This window comes from Juglans regia, chromosome 7 (genome assembly GCF_001411555.2).
Source record: "Juglans regia cultivar Chandler chromosome 7, Walnut 2.0, whole genome shotgun sequence".
NCBI classification, from domain to species: domain Eukaryota; kingdom Viridiplantae; phylum Streptophyta; class Magnoliopsida; order Fagales; family Juglandaceae; genus Juglans; species Juglans regia.
Window position 1 is genome coordinate 50,154,480 of NC_049907.1, and position 18,583 is coordinate 50,173,062.

Here is an 18,583-nt window from a genome sequence, read left to right on the forward strand (position 1 = left end):
AGGGGGGCATTTTGGGGAGTAAACTAGCATTTTTCAAAATAAAAAAGTAAAAAATTGCACTAGGGGGCAAAGCGAGGGCATTTTTAAGGGGCAAACTAACATTTTCCTTTTTTATTTATATGAGGTAGAGATGTCATTCGATCAAAAGGTTATTAAATCACTTTATTTAAATTCCGAAGGAAATAAAGTTAATTATCTTAACCAGACTCCATAAAGTTCATATTTGACCTGTGAGCTCAATAGTCGAGCAAAGGAAAAAAGGAATGGGGGATTTGGGTTCAAGCTACTGAAAAAGCTTTAATGCAATTTAACCCCCACATAGAAATGGAGAAGGAAACTGCATTATGGCAGGCGAGTTACGAATATCAAGGTGTCCCTGCAATCCAGCAACTCGGCCAATCTTAACACATTATCGTCAAATCGATTCTTGAATAATAATAATAATCCATAAAATCAATAAATAAAAGAAAGAAAATAAGCATTTCCAGTAACACTATCCATAACTACCGAAAAATGCTTTCACCTTCATTTGATCTATAGACTATTAAGTACAAGTACAAGAACATGGGTAATTACAATTTATCAACACGGTAAGACAGTATCATCCCCCATAACAAAGGGAACAAAATGGAAGACAACAAGAACCACCCTAGAAATAGGAAAGAAAAGAGAATACAAAAGAAGAAAGCGAAAAACCACTAATCTTTCTCTCTAAATCCCAACCTTGACGCCTCTTCTACACCGTATCCGACTATCTTCACCACCAAAACCTTGCTTTGCCAGCTAAGTGAAAACTAAAAACCTCTGTTGTTTTCTATCCTGTGCTTATTTCCGGTGTCTTCGTGAGTCGTTAACATCTTACAACATTCTGATAGCGTTACTGGAACCCACCAACTTACAAAGATGTTCAACCTAAACTAAAATGGTATCAGCTAGACTCCAGGCAGGCCTCTCTCCTCGCTAAGAAACAAAACTGACCCCAAGCTTCCATGAACAAATGCTGTCTTACTGGCCTGACATCCTAACTATTCTACTATATCTAAAGCAGATTTTAATCAAATAGAAAGCCCTTTTCTTTTGCTGCTTCCACCACAGTGCTAGCATTTCCTCTGCTCTTAGATAGGTTATAATAGAATTTCCACAAATTGACAGAGAACGGATATACTGAAAAAGCTTTCTCATAAAACCTTTCAGACATGGCCTCATTACCTGCAATATTGCCCAAAATATCGGCAGCTTCTACCCATACATACTCTGGTGGTATTGGAATAGCATGAAAGATTGCACCGACCAATGTCGAGCTTGCCCAAAACAAAATCCCAGCAGAAGCAACATTGGTAAAGTTGTAGTTTCTGCTTAACAACTTGCAGGCAGACATGGCTAACGGGTAGTTGGATGGTAATATCTCCAAGATGCCTTCGACAAAATCCACCAAATTCTTCAACTCACCAAACTTGGGTAAAAGAGATGGGCCATACCAAACTTCAAGCAGCAAGTTAACCAGAGAGAAATCAAATGAAACAGGATTTAATATGTTATTAACTAGCTGCTGAACTCTTGGTTTCTTGACATCATCAATGAATTTTCTTGATAATGGCACAGAGATGAGGAAAAGTCGGGCATCATCCAGATAACTCTCCAATATGTTCTTGATTCCAACGGTAGGAGAATCCTCCTTTAATGATAATTTGGCAATGAGCAAAAACATGGCATGCTCTCTCAAGCAATGCTTAAACCATTCTGGAGTAGCAGCCTTCATTGCCGAGTCAATGGCTAACTGGGCTTCGATGTGGTTATTTAGCAATAATTTTTTAAGAGAAAGATTGAGATAACCAAACATTAGATCTATCCCATTAGGATTGGAATTCGATGTTTCTGGACTTGCATATGAAGCCAATCCTTGTGAGCGACAAGAGTTACCACCATCCACAGCCTCTGATAATCTGCTTTGATGACATTGAACTTCCCAGATTGAGTGAAACCAACGGATAATAAGTTCCTTCGCAAAATCCAAACTTGCATTCTGGAGGGCATATTCAACGTATTGATTCCAGATACAGTGAATTCCAGGGGCTTCTTTTGGCCAGTTTCTAAGAGCATCCTCAAACCCTAAAAAGCTCAAATCTCCAAAATCACGATTCAGTGTCCGTGCCGATATTAAAACGAGTTCGAAGCAAGATGGGTACAACTTAATATATTTGTCCAACAAATTTCTCATGCTTTCTAAGCAATCAAGTGCCATCAGGCACCTAATAAGGTTGACAGCAAAAAGCTGTGCTGACCTCAGATTACTTTCACTTTTATGGGATTCAGAATAGAGATACGAATCAACAGAACTCGCTGCTGCTTCCACAAGCTCAACAGCCCTCCGTTTCTCATCATCTATCAGATCAACAAAAGGCCATTCTATTTCAAGTTCTTTCTCACATTCAAACCTGTGTACCACAGCATCAGGCAGTTTCCTGTAAATAACTAAGTACACACAACAAACCCATAATACACATTTGTCAGAAATTTTTAAGCATGCAAGAATGTCTGAGTGTGAAAGAGAAAAGGGCTCATTAGAGATTTTCATAGCAGGGAAGAGCCCATAGCTTCTCTGGATGGCCTTCTCAACATTCCCAGACATGCGCAAACAATCCATCATCTGCAAAAACAGGTCTAAGATGCATGCACTATCACGCATTCTGTCCCTGTCAGAAGCAGATGCATGACGACAAAGCACTTTGATGGCTGCATCATATGCAACCAACCGGCCATCAAATTGTGTACGACTGTTGATGTACATAAGCCAGAGCTCATAAGATCCTTCATTGTGTTTGACCTGAATAGCAAGAGAAAAGTGTTTCCATATGGCAATTCAATGTCAGTTCGCTGAAGAGAAGCATAAAAGTGCTTAAACTAGAAACAGACAGGAAATGCAGGAAAAAAAGGTGGAATATGCTATGAAAGAACAAAGACAATTAGAAAAATGATGTCAAGAAGGTTTTCCTATACAAAGAAACATTCTGCATTAATTTCAAACAAAACCATATTATTTTTACTTCTTGTAATCTAACTTTCACGAGCTCTCTGTTCCTACATTTTTAAGAGCAGGGAATGCATGACCTTAAAGCTCCAACACAAACAATAAAAGAAACGAGATTCAAGAGCTCAACGATCCCATTTCCTTTTTACTAATTTATCCCTCGAATAAGTAGAGTTCCAGCCTTGCCCATTGAGAGAGACTTAATTTCGCCCAGTTGAAAAGATAAGTACAACACAAAGGCGGAAGCTTTCATTAACTACCATAGACATCTGGAAACACAAACTATGTATTTGAAGCTCAAGTATAACCACTTTTCAAGTCAACCAAAGAACGTTTATTGCTGTAAAACAGAAAGAGATGCTCTCCAGAAAATAACCAACACTAACCATCCCTTCCTTGCCCCCAACCCAATCAAGGAAAGAAAAAGAGACTAAAAAAACCACCATAGAGTATGTTGGTTGGAGCCAGATTTATAGAGTAGATTTATAGAGTATGTGGGCGGCATGCATTTGAGCACCATGAGTATATTTCACCCTACTTGATCTCACACACTGGATGGTAACAATCATGCATAAGCCAGCATCACATACTAAAAAAAACTCTTATCCAGCGCTTATTACTAGGGAGATGAAACAACAAATCAATACAATTGTGAATCCAGATATAAGATATAGATTACAAGAGTCAACAAATCCATACAAGTCAAACATGATAAATTTCAGTATGAAGCAACGCTATGGAGAATCAGGAAGTCCCATCAGGTGTGTAGACAGCTACCATCAATACATATCAATAGGACTTTTTTTTATAGGTAATGCATATCATTAGGATTAATAAATCAAAACCATATAGATAGAAATCTTTAGTGCCTTCTTAGAGTTACCAATGCTAATAGCAACACCTATAAGCCTGTCTCCACACTTGCAGAAACTCCTCATTCTTCATAGCATACTCCATTTATAATAGGAAGCATATAAATAACATACCGCATAAGAGAACATGTCATCCTTCCCAACTGATTTCGTATTGCTATAGTAAATAAGTAGATAAAAAATCCAGAGTGTTACAGAAGTTGGATCAGTCTCAAGAGCTCGTGACAGCACATCGAGAGCCTACAAAGCTCAAAAATATGAGATGAAAATATTGGCAATGCAGGATGATATTCCAAATGCACAAAAGAAAAATTACCTTTTTCACACCCTCTATATTATTAACCTCCTGATTGAGAATAATAAGCGCCATCTCAATGGATTGATCATTATTGGCCAAAGCTTGTTCAAGTTGATTCTAAGCATACATCATGTAAGAAAAAAGTTAGCATGGATGAGACAAAAAGGGACCAAACAATGCTATAAAACAGTTGCTCATGAATAAAAAACAAATTGGAGACCACTGGAAGTTGTGACCACTAAAAAGATAGCAGCGGTATGCAGGCTAGGCATCTAAATCAAGAGAATAACCTATTTTAATATGAACAGGAAAATCAAGATAATAATAAATGAACAATGAACAAACCAATACGCTGTTTCTACTCCGGAAATATGATGACTGCCTGTTCCAATTGCCATCAATCTCTATACGACCATCACTGCCATGCAAGAATGGACCATCCGCAGGGAAAGGTTTTCGATGCATATTTGATATTGCTAAGGAGATGCTGAAACACTTTTCCCACCATTGACTGGTCACTCGTGCTAGAACAGACTGATATGAAAGCGGATCAGCTCTAAGCATATCTAATCCAACTAGATAAGTTGGAGAGACTGTAACATCAAAAAACTTGGGACCTTTTGTTGCACCACTACATGCTCGTTGATGTAAGATTAATCCAGGTTGAGAACCTGCAGAAGTTTTTTTTTTTTTAATATAAGTAAAAGTAAATTTTTAGTGATAGTAAAGGCATAGCCCAAGTACACCGGTAGTATACAACGAACATGCCTAATTACAACTAAGCACTAGTGAGAGATACAATCAAATCATGAAGATTGTCCGTATTACAAGAACCTGCAGAAGTTATATTTATCCAATTTGAGTATCTGCAAAACTACTATTTCAGGAAGTAAGCAATATAATGCAGGTCTCAAAAATCACCACAGAAATTTACATACCTGCACAATCAGGATCATCATGCTGATCCATATTTCCATTAGAGTAGTCCTTAACATGTTGCCAAGGACATTCATCATTGTTGCATTTTCCTCGAAGCTCATACATGCAAAGGGGCCAAAATGGATTAACTGTGTGGTTGCAGGTATAAGAACCAAATTCTCTTCCACTTAAATCTTTAATTGCATTTGCTATAGCAGTGTTCCTCTGAATCTTGTCAGAGTTAACATGAGCACTCTCTTCATTGTAAATATCATTATCCTGACTTTGCTGATCTCTGGTCTGCAATTCTACTAAACCAATTGGAGACATAACCTTCAGATGACAAAATGCACTCCTCAAAATTGAAGGAGGTGAAGATGACACAGAATTCAGCAAGTGGTGACCTTGCCTAACAGATAATCTGCAGTCCTGGGAATCAGTAGTGGAGTGAGAGTTTGAAGCATTTTCAATTTGATGCTGGTTCCGAACATCAAGAGAAGGCTCAATGATACTTCTTTCTTGCCTATCAGTGCCTAGATTAGGGTAAAACAAGATAAAGAAAAAAAATAATATAAGTTCGAGTGGAATAAATCACTTTACTCTATGCGGATTAATATCAAATGGATCCTCATAACTAAAGACAATAGACATAATATAGAGTTTTGATTACAAGTTTGATCAACAATTTATACTAGATAGTTGGATTTGATTGGATGGAAAATTCTATACACCATACTACCATCCCACTTTCATCCCATTAAGTAAGATGTGGCACATTTATCACCATTAAATGATCATTTATTACATGCTTCTTTATCATCTAATGGTGATGAATGTGCCACATACTACTAAGTATGATCAAAATAGGATAAGAGTGCGGTGTATAGCATTACTCCTAATCGGATTGATGCTGCTTACAAATTTCAGTACAACTAAGAAAGCACATGAGATTAAATATCAGTTTCGAAAAAACTAAATCCTACTAGCATTTCCAAATAGATTTAGCCACAGCCAAATCTTGCATCACAATTACAAGCTTTTTTCATGGCATAGCTGACACTAACTACAAAAAATAACGAGTCTAAATTTACACTGTAATACATGATATTTCTGGTAGATGTTTGTCAGAAAAAGAAAGGTTTTGTCAAATAAAATATATGCTAAGGACCAGTAAATTACATAATAGAATTGAAAGACAATGAAGACCAAACCACAAGCCTACCATGCACATGGCTTTTGTCTTTTTTTTTTTTTTTTTTTTAAATAGGCATAGTCCAAGTACACACTACAAATACAAGAGAAGACACCTAGTCAAAAACTAGAAATAGATACAAGAAAATAATGAAAGCCGAGTCTGTTGAAATCTATAGGAATTGCCCATGACAATAGTGTACATGGTTTTTTATTCTCCAACCAACAAAAGTTCATAACATCATTATGTTTTTTTCTGACATAAAGCCTCACCAAAGCATCAGCCCCACCCTTGGGGAGTAAATCCCATATATACAACCCCACCCATCAAAATTGTGTCAATCAATCCAATAAAAATTCTATCCGAAATTGAACCTCGTAACGACCCAGGAAAAGTGCTAACCACATCTACACTAGGGCTGAGCAAAAATCCGACAATCCGACTCCGAATCCGACTCCGCTCCGACTCCGCTCCGGCTCCGACTTGTCGGAGTCGGAGTCGGAGGTTTTTTCTTCATGACAGTCGGAGTCGGAGTCGGATCCATTGATGATCCGACTCCGACTCCGCTCCGATCCGACTCCGATCCTCCGCCTCCGCCTCCGCCTCCGACGTCTCCCTCCGACTCCGCCTCCGCCTCCGATTTTATACATATTTTATAAAATATGTGTTTTTCTATATATTAATTATTTAAATTTTATACAACTATATCTTATATAGTTAGTTAAATTCAATAATATACTAGTTAAATAATATATTTATACTATAATATATAGACTAAATTGACTAATAATAGTTTAGTATATGACTATATGTAAATATCATACTATTACAAATTTACAATATTACTACCATGTAACACTAAATTACTAATGTATAAATATAATAGCATATAATACTAATAACTAATGTATATATAATATACTATAAACACTAAGATGAATAATAACATCGACATGTAATATTGTAATACTAATGTATAAACACTAATCTATAAATTTATAATAACATATAATACTAATGTATAATAACTAAAGTATTATTCATATAAATTACTAATAGTCTAATAGTATTAATTACTATATATAAATTAGTAAACCACTTTAAGCCTATATATAAATGACTATATAAATTACTGTAGTAATAGTATCAATTACTAATACTATATTACTATATGATACTATTAAGTTATTAACTATAGTGATATACTAGTATTAGAAATTAAGTATACTAATACAATCAGTAATATAGTCAGTATAATACTAATATACTAATACTATTATATAGTTATACTAAATTAAAATCATTATAGCAAATACTAATATATAGTTATTCTAATCACTACAACTAATTCTAATACTAATATAGACTATAGTTATAACTTGTAGTATCATAATTATACTAAATCACTATAACTTATACTAATATAGTTATACTAAATGACTTTAACTATAACTATATATATTATATAGTATTAATATCACTATTAGTATAATATATAGTATTAATAATAACTAATAGTCTAATACTAATATAACTATTAGTATAACTAATATCACTACTAGTATAACTAATATTAATACTAATACTAATATACTAATACTATTAGTGTATTACATATATTTATATATATATTATATATATATATAAAGTATATTAGTGTATTAATAATATTTCGTATACAGTGTCGGTGTCTTTTTTTTAATATTCATATATAATAATATCTATCATATATTTTTTTATGAATCTTCATATATATATATATATAATATAAATTATAATGATAACATTAGATTGATATTGCATGGTCTTCTATTTAGTTTAGATTGTAATATTGATAAAGTTGAAATTTGAAAGCTCACAAATTTTTTTTTTTTTTTTTAAAAATGGGTCAAATATGAAATTAAAAAAGACAAAAAAATAAAATAAAAAAATCCGACTCCGCTCCGACAAGTCGGAGTCGGAGTCGGATCGGATAATATACATCGCGGAGTCGGAGTCGGAGGTCGGATTCGACCTCCGACAAAGTCGGAGTCGGAGTCGGAGTCTGGGCCCTCCGACTCCAAATAGGTCGGTGCTCAGCCCTAATCTACACCATAACACCAAAAAGACTAGTTTATTTGAAACTTCTCAAGAATCACTTACAAAGTCCAATTTCACCAAGTCACTAATGTGGAACTTAGCACCCATGATTACCTTTATAACCTACCCACCCAACGTAATGTTACACATATTCCCAATGTGGGATTGGAGCTGGGTGCTAAATCAAGGATGTCCAAGTCTACAGCTCATCTCACACTTGTGCATGGATACTAGACTATACCCCAACAGGTAACATCATTATAAGCCATTCAAACTATAGATAAGAAGAAGGAAAAAAAAACACCAAATCTTATATCCAAGCATGTTTAATAGGTAGTACAGTTGTTTAATAACCAGCATGATAAAACAGGCTCTACTCTCAGCATGGCACAAATAAGTAACACCTTGTTTGGTTACACAGATGAGATAAAAATTGAAAGTTGAATAAAATATTGTTAGAATATTATTTTTTAATATTATTTTTGTTTTGACATTTGAAAAAATTGAATTGTTTACTATATTTTGTATGAGAATTTGAAAAATTTGTAATGATTATATAAGATGGGATGAGATGAGATGAGGTAGTTTGAACTATGTAACCAAACCAAGCCTAATTGTTATGTGAAGATACAACAAGACCACCTCACACATTCCTGTAAGAAAAGTACCTCCGTGATCATGTTTTGTATGTTTCTCTATCCCTGATAATGAACCGTTCCCAGTATGTGTTCTTTCCCTTCCAACATCGTTTTCAGCCGCTTGTTCCACTGCATGTTCTGTGTTATCACATGAACTGATATTCTTTGATAAATTTCTTGTCCCTAACTGTGCAAATAGTTTAGATCTTAGCGTTGCTTCAAGAAGCAAAGTATCCTGGGAGCTATCAATTAAAATTTTTTTGTTTGACTCATTATTTGAGTTATTTTGCCCATTTTCAAAATTTTTTTCTTTTGTATGACATTCATTGCTGGGTTGAATAGATTCAACGTCAAATGGAAAAGTCTCTTCATCTTCATCTGCTGAAATATTTGCATCATTGGAAGGAGATCGAACTCCATCAGCAGCATTATTGCACCTATGAGGCAATGGTTCTGATGTACTGGCATCTAGTTCACTGCAAGGTTCAGACCCCAGATTGTGTCCACCCAATTGTCGATGTACTGCATTGATGGGAGCATTGCTAATAAAATGGGTATTTGAACCACATCCTGGTTGCATAAAACCATCAAATTCAGGCTGCATATGATGGCCGGCAGTGGGTATAGGATTCGCATTTTCAGACATGCTATTTGAATAATCCAACCCCACCCCAGCATGTTCATGCTGCATCGAGGACGAAAATAAACTGGAGTTCTCCATAAAATAAGACCGTAAGTGGGCTGAATAGTGTTCCCTTCTGCGATAAAGATCAATACATCTAGCGTTAGCCTCAACCAAAGCCCTCTGAGCCTTACGATATGCTTTAAGAGCATTTCTTTCCTCAATTTCACATCTGTGTCGGTGCTCTTGTGCTTCCTCCAGATCCTTATCCAATGATCCCTCCATTTCAACTAAAGATTGTATTGTTATGTTGTTGTGCTCAGAGACATTTGAATTGCCCAAATAATTCCAAAAGCTAGCATTGTTCAGTGATCCCTAGGATACAATAAGAGAGAGATAATAATAGAAATAAAAACAATGCAATTAAATTTAACACAAAACAAACTAGAAAAATATCTATCACCTAAAAAGAGAAAAACATCAGAAGCAGATGCACATATAGGCCTGCATGCCTGGCGACTGGAAACGAACCTGGCATACGTTGTTGAACGAGGGCTCAAGTGTCATATCATTAGGTATGACTTCATGATGGTCTCTACCTCTTATCAAATTGTTCTGAGTTGTCGCTTTGTATAAGAGGGAACCAGGTGGTTGACGGCCACCAATCCCAGTTTCTTGACTCAATTCCAAACTGCTCTGTAATGTGAACAAATATTAAAAAATACATACAAAATGCAGAGAATTCTGAGCCAGATTTCTAATATGTTCATAAGATTCCAAGCAGGTCAGTATGATATATATAATAGGAGTGATGCAAAAAAAATCAAAGCAGACTGAAGAAAATTACGCAATAGAAGTGCAGCATAAATGATGAATATTTTTTTTTTTTACAATTAATAAGAAATTTTATTACCAAGAATAGGCACAGCCCAAGTACAAATAAACTAAGAGCTGCTTTTAAAGGAAACAAATTTTTAAACCTTGCTATGGAGCATAAACTAAGAGCAGCAACTATAGCTTAATTAAAATATTAACTCACCAAATTCTTTGGCAAAGCATTGGAAGTTATATTTGCTAGAGGTGTAGTCTGGTTTAAAACAGCACAATAATTCACCTGCCTACTACTCCTGCCAGACCGATTACAACCAGTATTGATGTCAGCACCTGCAGATCATAAGCACGGCACTAGTTGGGGCATCTCAAAGCACTCCTATGTTAAATTTTCAAAGTAAATTGTTACCATCATTAGCCATGCTGGGCATACTTTCAGGTGAAACAGCAACACATTTGTCATCTTGCCTTTTCAATTTAACAATACTTGACTCTGCTCTACACAATGAAACTTCTCTTTGGCTACAATCAGCCTTATTCAAGTTTTGCAGACTAATGCTTTCCAATGCTGTTCCTTCTGATACAAGAGTAGATTTTGCAGCAGGTATCTCTCGCTGGTCTCCTGAATTTAGCTGGGTATTGATAGATCCACCAACTTTTAAGCGTTTCTTGTCTGGCTCTCTCGATTCCAACTGTATAGAATTGGCAGAAGTTGTGTCGTGTTTCCGAACTGTGTCATTTTTTATATTAATAGCATTGTGATCCCTGTCCAGAACTGAAGCAGATTCCTTATTTTGCTGGGCAGACTTGTGCTTCAATTCATTTTCTCGAAGAGCAATCTGTTGCCGCAAGTCCTGAAGTTTAGTATTGTTCAAACCCACACCCTTGTCACCACTGCGGTCTTGGTCTAAACCCTTTTTTACGGAATTAAAATTTCTCCATCGTGATCCTTGTTCAACTGATGAATTTCCAGCACCCCTGGAATTGGCTCCCTGGATAGCGGTTGTCGCAGACATAAATGGGCGGCTTAAAGAAGTTTTTTTGGGCAATACTTTGTTTACATTTCTTGCAGTCTGCCGTAACTTGGTCAATTCTGCTGAGGATGGCACAGACAGTCTTCGGTTACCCTCCACCACCGTCATGTTTCCTTTAGTTTCTAAGGCTTTATCCTGTCTATACTCTTCAGAGTCACTGCCACTGTCATCATCTGAAAATCTTATAACAAGGTTATTATTGTTGGGCCCCAAAGGGGGACGCCAAGCAGTTGTAGCAGATTTAAGTGGCACTCGGTTTTTATCAGAGCTCTTTTGAAATTTTGGTTGCGTAGATGTTCGGCAATGGATATCAATGGAGCCTGTAGAATTATTACCAGAAAAAAAAAAATGCCTTCCTGGATAAGCTCATTGAAGATACTTTTAAAAACATAATATTTATTAATTAAAGTCAATTCCAAAAATATAAATAAATCAATAAGATGAAACAAAAAAGGCCACTCTTCAAACCTTAAGAAACCACCATAAAATATACAAATTTAGAAACAGAACAAATGTTGAGTTATAGTCTCAAATTGAGACCCATCAGCATATGGTATAGAAAAGATACATATCAACATATGAATATCAGATGTACTTTTCAAAAAATAAAAAATCACATGTATTACGAGCTTAGAAGGAGATAGTATGTATTTACGATGGTACTGATCTAGCAGGTCTGACCCCATGGAGTATGATGGCAAGAGAGTAGACTTCTCTATAGAAGACTATTTGCACTACTTCTAATATATCCTTAAATAGCAACTGGATAGATACCAATAGATATCTTTTGTAAACTCATCTGTGATTAACTAAATTAACATGCATTAGTTAATAATTTTTTCCAAATACAACAATGCATATATAGTTTCACATTAAAAAGAATGTAGTAGTATGCATGTTAATAATTTTTTTCAAATACAACACTGGATATATGGTTCAGCATTCAAAAGAATGTGGTAGAGGCAAAAATAAGCTGCAGAGCAAGCCAGCCAGCAGTTTGGAGTGCAAATCAAAGGTTAATCAATACAGGGCATGAGTATCCGGACACATAGGATCATTTTTTTTAAGTATCCGAACACAGGATCATAAATTATAGCAAGATTCAGTATGCTCTCTTACATCAAAGAGTAGATCAAATATGGGCTTCCCAACAGGACTCCATGTATCCAACAATTCCATAATATTGTTTATGAATGGTCCAAAGCTTTTCTAAATATTTATAAGAGATTAGAAGATTGATCAAATGTTAAGCTCAACAAAATGAATTGGTTCTTCACAAACTGTATATACAGAGTTTGATCTATAGGATGATAGATCTTGAAACCCTACAATTAATGTGTTTTTCTAGTGGAATCTAAGGTACCTAGCCCAAGAAACCTAATATAAGTTTGCCCCAAAAAACTAACAATTATATTTCTCTATTCTTGTTTTCACTTGTAACACTTACCCGCCTGAATGCCTTGGGTAACTTTGATCACTGGAGGAACGGGAATATGCCCTGAAGGTGGCGCAGCAGCACCGGCGGACCGAAGGGCAGAACAAGCGGGATTTTCCTGTCAGGCAACCAGAAATAACCCATTGGAAATTCCATTCCACACGCGCGCGCGCGCGCGAGCGCGATACTTCTAGAAGATAGAAAGAAGAAGTGAAGGTGGGAGAGGAGAAAGGGTGGGAAAGCTTTATATAACGCAATGTTTTCACTGCAATGGCTTGGAGTAAAATATAATCAAAGTTTCAAATCCGAATAATGCATGCTATATAGGATATAAAAACAAATATTATTGAAGAACCTAAAAATTAAATATAGTAGGTGAAAAAAGACAACATTAATATGTACGCAAAGAAAAATATGAAAACTATAGACAACAAACCATTGAAGAATATATAAGAAAACATTAATATAGATATACCAAAGACTTTGGATATCGGAAAACTATACGATTGAATATGAGTTCAAACTTCTAAATCTCAGATTTATTATCATTTGTGACCCGAAAGTATAGTAAAATAAAAGATTCATTTAGCCCAGCCTACAGATTAATGCAAATAATCAACTAAACTGAAGTAACATTTCGTATTTGGAAAAAGTGAAAACGCGTTTTCTTCTAATTATCCTCTGTTTCCTCGGCGACCAAACAGAATCCAGCTGACCAAAAGTAAACATTGTTAACTCAAAGAAACCCTTAACGGAAAGCAATCTCGCTAACGGTCCGTATACGATGAAAGTGGTTTGTAGAACAGTACGTTGTTGTCGTCGCCGTCGGAGGAGGAAGATAGCTCGCCTTCTTCTCTGACTTTGGAGGAGGGCTTATGAGCGAGCTCTGTGTTAGGGTTCGAGTCCGCGGGTTTTGACGCCGCGGCGTCATCGATCTCCTCCATCCCTCTCTCTCTCTCTCTCTCTCTCTCTCTCTCTCAACCTCTTTCTTCTGTAATGAAAGCGGTCTCAAAATAATCCAAAATCGTGACCAATCGCTGAGCGAAGAGGCGGTTAACATTGAAATAAGAGAGCGATCGTGGGGCACCCCGGTCTCTAGACTCTCAAGTCTCTACTCATTAAATGACTTAATTATCCTTTTTGTGATATTTATAAAGAAAATATAATTAATTATTTAATTTTTTTAAATATTAAAATAATATTAATATTAAAAAATAATATTTTATTCAACTCATCTAAAATTATATCAACTAATCTCTAAATTTAAACAGGACCTAAGTTTTTTGCATCCTCAATTAACTGTCCATATCTACTAAGATTAATATATGAATTATTTAAGCCATTGACCACTCGCAAAGAGCCACCTTCAAATGGCATTTTATCCAATCTTAAACCATGGCAAAAAGGCATAACTTCCATTGAACCCAGAACCTTGGCTGACATTGGTTCTAACAAGATGGTCATGGATTTTCCAAGGTTGCTTGAACATTTTCCCCTTGAAATCACGTACAATAACACCCACACCAGTCCTATTATGCCTAGAATCAATTGTCAAATCCCAATTAGCCTTATAGTAGTTAGTATCTGATCGAGCTCTCCATTCATGCAATGAGGCTGTAAAGTGAGGGGTTATGCAAACTTTTTCGTTATGTTTTCATTTTCTCAAAATAAATGCAGTTAACTTGCATTTATTAAAATTATATCTACCATATTATCCTCCATATCAAGTACTATCTACTAAATAATTCATGATATTTATAAAATAATTAATATTCTTTTAATGCTTATAAGTATATTTTCATGCTTCAACGCCATTATCGTATTGGTATTTTATAATATTATTGGTGCCTGCACATATGAGAAAATCTAGCTATCTCTAACTTCTCTTCCCAATTGAATGATTCATATTGAAGATGGATGGAATAAAGAATTTGGAGAGTTTAATAAATTCAGTTAACAGTACATATGAGAATCGTATCAGGTAGCCAAATCCTCCAAAAAGTGAATAAAGAGAATAAAGAATACTTGAAGTGCAACGTATCCAAATTTCAAGCAATCCACCATAATGTCCAAAAAGCCCAATGTCCACGCGTCCCATTTCTACTGGGGTTTAAAGGAGACGTACGTGCCCCCAAACACCACCAGTCACTTCGGGTCCGTGGAAAGGAAAGGAAAGGAAAGGAAAAACGGTAAACCCATTCCTCAGTTCTATCGTGCGTTGTGTGACTACCAGCTCTTCTTCTTCTTCTTTCTTCTTTCTTCTTCCGTCCTGTCAAAACCCTTACACCCAAATCATCGCAATATCTGCCGAAAATGTCCAAGAAGCTGGACATGTCTCTCGACGATGTGATCATGAATAGTCGGAGATCAGATGGCTACAATGGTATTTCCAGGGGCCGAGGCCGCGCATCTGGTCCCGGCCCAGATCGTCGGTTCGTGAACCGCACCGTGCCTAGAACGGCGCCGTACTACGCTCCACAGGTGAGTTAGGCTGTCGGCTCTCTCTCCCTCTCTCCACCTATCATGTTTGCTTACCGGGAAAACGGAGTTACATTTTGCAGCATCATTTTCATTTCCCGCTGAAAAGGAAAAAAAGAAGCTTAACCGAGATTAAAGGTTTATGTACGTTGTTGTTATTATTAGTAACCGTCGGATCATTTGAAAAAAAATTGTGAATGTAATGCAGCCAATGCAAGTGTTGGATCCCATTTTTCAGCAACAAATGGTCTTGGGTGGGGGCTCTAACACGGAGGAGGGCACCAAAATATATATATCAAACTTAGATTACGGCGTTTCTAACGACGATATTCAGGTAGAAATCTCAATTGATTTCGTTCCGCAAGTGTTTTTTTCATCAATAGGATTCCCTATCCGTTTTTTTTTTTTAATATTTTGACTAGCCTTTCTTCTCTCGTGTGTGTAGTTCTTGGTTACAGATATGCTGTTTTTTTTATTTGTTCGTGTTTAAGGCCTGGCAAAGTTATTTGTTGGAATTAGAAGATGGAATGTTTTGGGGAATTCTGGTACAGGCCCGAGTTATGGAACGCATGATGGGGCAGCGTTTTGGTGAAAGAGCCGAATGAAGATCGAGTTAGTGAGCTATGGTGGTGGAAAAAATAAAGAAAAAGATAGGTTAAAATATTTAGAGCTATCTCAAATCTTCAACTAATACGTTGATTGCAAATAATTCTCTAATGCATTTATATATATAAAAAAAAAATCTCCAATGCCTTTATTCATTTAGCTAGGTAATATTTATGCTTACATCTCAACTTCTACTTAAATGAGAACACACTTTCTACTGGAACTCAATCTCACAAATTACTACTACTTCAACAACTAGACACCAACTAGACTAGGACCCAAATACTACTACTCAATACTAGCACTCAAAATTAACTAGGATTAAGTAATAAAAATAAATAAACAATTGATTCTTGACTCTAGGACTCAATAGGACGGAATGGACTCTTAACTCCTACTATACTAAATTGACTCTGACTCTTACTATGATTCTTATGGAGGTTTACGATCAACCTCTAACAAATACTGTGTGGTTCATCAAAGCTCTCGGAAGTTAGAGAATCTTTTGACATTCTTTATTGCCAAGGAAGTAGATAGGGATTGAATATTTGCATCATATTGGGGTTATAGCTACGTGGTTTGATGAAGTGTCTCTTGGAATCGGTGGTGAGGTTTGATGACCACTCTGGCTTCACATCTGGAGTGAGTTTTGAAGGTTTAGCTTTGTTATTTGGGAGTCAAGGTGGGTTCTCTGTAAGAGTAACGCTTGCCAATGTACTCATTGCAGGAGAGACATGGTTGAACTTGTGTAAATATATGTTAGCATTTTTTCTTGTTGCTTGTTTAAATAAATGTTTGTTTCAAGCTGGCTTTAAGAACTCATAATTTGTTTGTCATTCCTTCAGTGATTTCAGTAATTGGAGCCCACTTTTATGTCTTGAAGGGTGCATGTGTGTTCGTGCGCATTCATGTGCTAGCAGTCATTATTTCTGCTTGTGAAAACATCTTCATAGTTGCTATGGGCTAGTTTTGAACTATTGACAGTTTGTGTATAAAGATGACAATACTGCTCGATGATAATTCGTCATTTCTCCTTTCTTCTTGATTCATTTAAATTTTAATGGCTACCATTTAACTCGCATGTTGGGTATGGAATTCAGTTTATTTCTTACACTGAATTAATACATTTTTATATGTTTTATTGAGTATCTTTGCGTCTTCATGAATCATATGATATTGGCATCTAAATGAAAGACAGTGCATCTTTGCAGGTTCTTTTCTCTGAGGTTGGTGACTTGAAACGATATTCCATCCATTATGATAGGAGTGGAAGGTCAAAGGTATATTTAGAGCATTAAGTTGGTCAGGTTCTTCTGTTATTTCTTTTTTTCCAATGATTTTGAAAGATTGCTTTTTTTTTTAGGGAACAGCAGAAGTTGTCTTTTTACACCAGTCAGATGCCGTAGCAGCTTTGAAGAGGTACAACAATGTCCAACTTGATGGGAAGCCAATGAAAATTGAGCTTGTAGGAGTGAATTTGGTTACTCCTGCTTTTGTACCTTCTAGTACAAGTAGCATATTAGGAAAACCAATTGGCGCCTTCAGAAGGTATGGAGTTATATGTGCTATCTCATTTCATATACTTCTTCATGAGCTCCATCTGGTGGTGAATTAATGATCATATGCTCGTTGAACTCCTAATAGTAATTAGTAATTAAACAAGGCATTTCAGTTCTTAATTCCAATATCAATTGAATGGGGGAAGGAAGAAAGATGGAATTTGATATATTACCAGGCTGTATCTGGGTGAAACATCTCTCTCTCTCACGTGGTCTTCATAATTTTTATGCAGTGGACAAGGGCGGGCTAGTCTTGGGGATTGGGTTCGCCGTGGCGGTGGTGGTGCCATTGGACATGGATCTGCTAGGGGTCGCACACAACAGAAAGATCATGTTGAGAAGTTAACTGTAGAAGATCTCAATGCTGACTTGGAGAAATACCGCCTTGAAGCTCTGCAAATAAACTGAAGTCAGTTTATAGTTGATACTGTTTTTTAACATTCTTGGCTAATGCATCTTCCAATTACATTGGCTGTTGCTCCTGAAGTACTGCATGCTAAGATGTTGGAAATGTCAATCGTAGGATACCAGGAATATAATTAGGTGGCATGGCTTTGGTTTGCTGACGGTTTGCTGCCACTCACTTGTTCAGTTGGTTCTTGTCATGCAAAGCCCAGGCTGCTTGTATGCAGCATTGTCCATGCCATTCCTTTGAAATCAACATACCATTTTTCTTCTGTGGTGGACCTATGGCGATGTATTTCCAAAGTATTGACAATTACATGAGCATTGTAGGCATTAATTGTGCGGGCATTTCAGACATGTGGGCTGGGTTTAGCGCACTTCTGTTTCTCATTGAATACGCTAGTAGCCTAGTACATGAATCACAGCTTGATAACTAGAAGATTACGCCCGATAACATTTAGCCGGGATATGTCCAAACCACCCTTTTACGCTTATAGAAAGAGGACTGATACAACAACCAGTAGTTCACAGTTCATTTACAACTTCATCATAAAATAATATTATTTTGAGATTCAAATCCAACAAATT

The 18,583-nt window shown here is 36.2% G+C and overlaps 2 protein-coding genes across 4 annotated transcripts; one reads left to right on the forward strand and one right to left on the reverse strand.

The window, feature by feature from the left end:
* Positions 1 to 500: 500 nt before the first annotated feature.
* Positions 501 to 13,976, reverse strand: LOC108986348. 3 transcript variants are annotated; one of them, XM_035691728.1, is made up of 11 exons: positions 13,757 to 13,976; positions 12,960 to 13,065; positions 10,912 to 11,832; positions 10,687 to 10,811; positions 10,179 to 10,343; positions 9,056 to 10,022; positions 5,137 to 5,649; positions 4,544 to 4,869; positions 4,217 to 4,315; positions 4,015 to 4,140; positions 501 to 2,824 (listed from the first exon to the last, which is right to left on the reverse strand). In XM_035691728.1, exons 1-11 carry the CDS (start codon positions 13,889 to 13,891, stop codon positions 1,052 to 1,054), a joined length of 5,256 nt encoding a protein of 1,751 aa, XP_035547621.1. In that variant the 5' UTR covers positions 13,892 to 13,976; the 3' UTR covers positions 501 to 1,051. The 3 variants fall into 3 exon arrangements, with proteins under 3 accessions (XP_035547621.1, XP_035547620.1, XP_035547619.1); XM_035691727.1 differs by having other exon boundaries at positions 4,550 to 4,869; positions 10,888 to 11,832; XM_035691726.1 differs by having other exon boundaries at positions 10,888 to 11,832; positions 13,757 to 13,975.
* Positions 13,977 to 15,090: 1,114 nt separating this feature from the next.
* LOC109015291 (THO complex subunit 4B-like) lies at positions 15,091 to 18,385 on the forward strand. The gene is made up of 5 exons (XM_035692628.1): positions 15,091 to 15,428; positions 15,634 to 15,759; positions 17,243 to 17,311; positions 17,395 to 17,579; positions 17,824 to 18,385. Exons 1-5 carry the CDS (start codon positions 15,261 to 15,263, stop codon positions 17,996 to 17,998), a joined length of 723 nt encoding a protein of 240 aa, XP_035548521.1. The 5' UTR covers positions 15,091 to 15,260; the 3' UTR covers positions 17,999 to 18,385.
* The last annotated feature ends 198 nt before the right edge of the window (positions 18,386 to 18,583 follow it).

Bases quoted from the DNA above. Each gene is read 5' to 3' on its own strand.
- LOC108986348 (XM_035691726.1), bottom strand. From the start codon at position 13,891: ATGGAGGAGATCGATGACGCCGCGGCGTCAAAACCCGCGGACTCGAAC. The intron at 13,066-13,756 runs GTACTGTTCTAC...GTTGCCTGACAG, and splicing joins CCGACGGCGACGACAACAAC to GAAAATCCCGCTTGTTCTGC. The intron at 4,316-4,543 runs GTTTGTTCATTG...ATGTATGCTTAG, and splicing joins GGAGTAGAAACAGCGTATTG to AATCAACTTGAACAAGCTTT.
- LOC109015291 (XM_035692628.1), top strand. From the start codon at position 15,261: ATGTCCAAGAAGCTGGACATGTCTCTCGACGATGTGATCATGAATAGT. The intron at 15,760-17,242 runs GTAGAAATCTCA...GCATCTTTGCAG, and splicing joins TTTCTAACGACGATATTCAG to GTTCTTTTCTCTGAGGTTGG. The intron at 17,312-17,394 runs GTATATTTAGAG...TTTTTTTTTTAG, and splicing joins ATAGGAGTGGAAGGTCAAAG to GGAACAGCAGAAGTTGTCTT.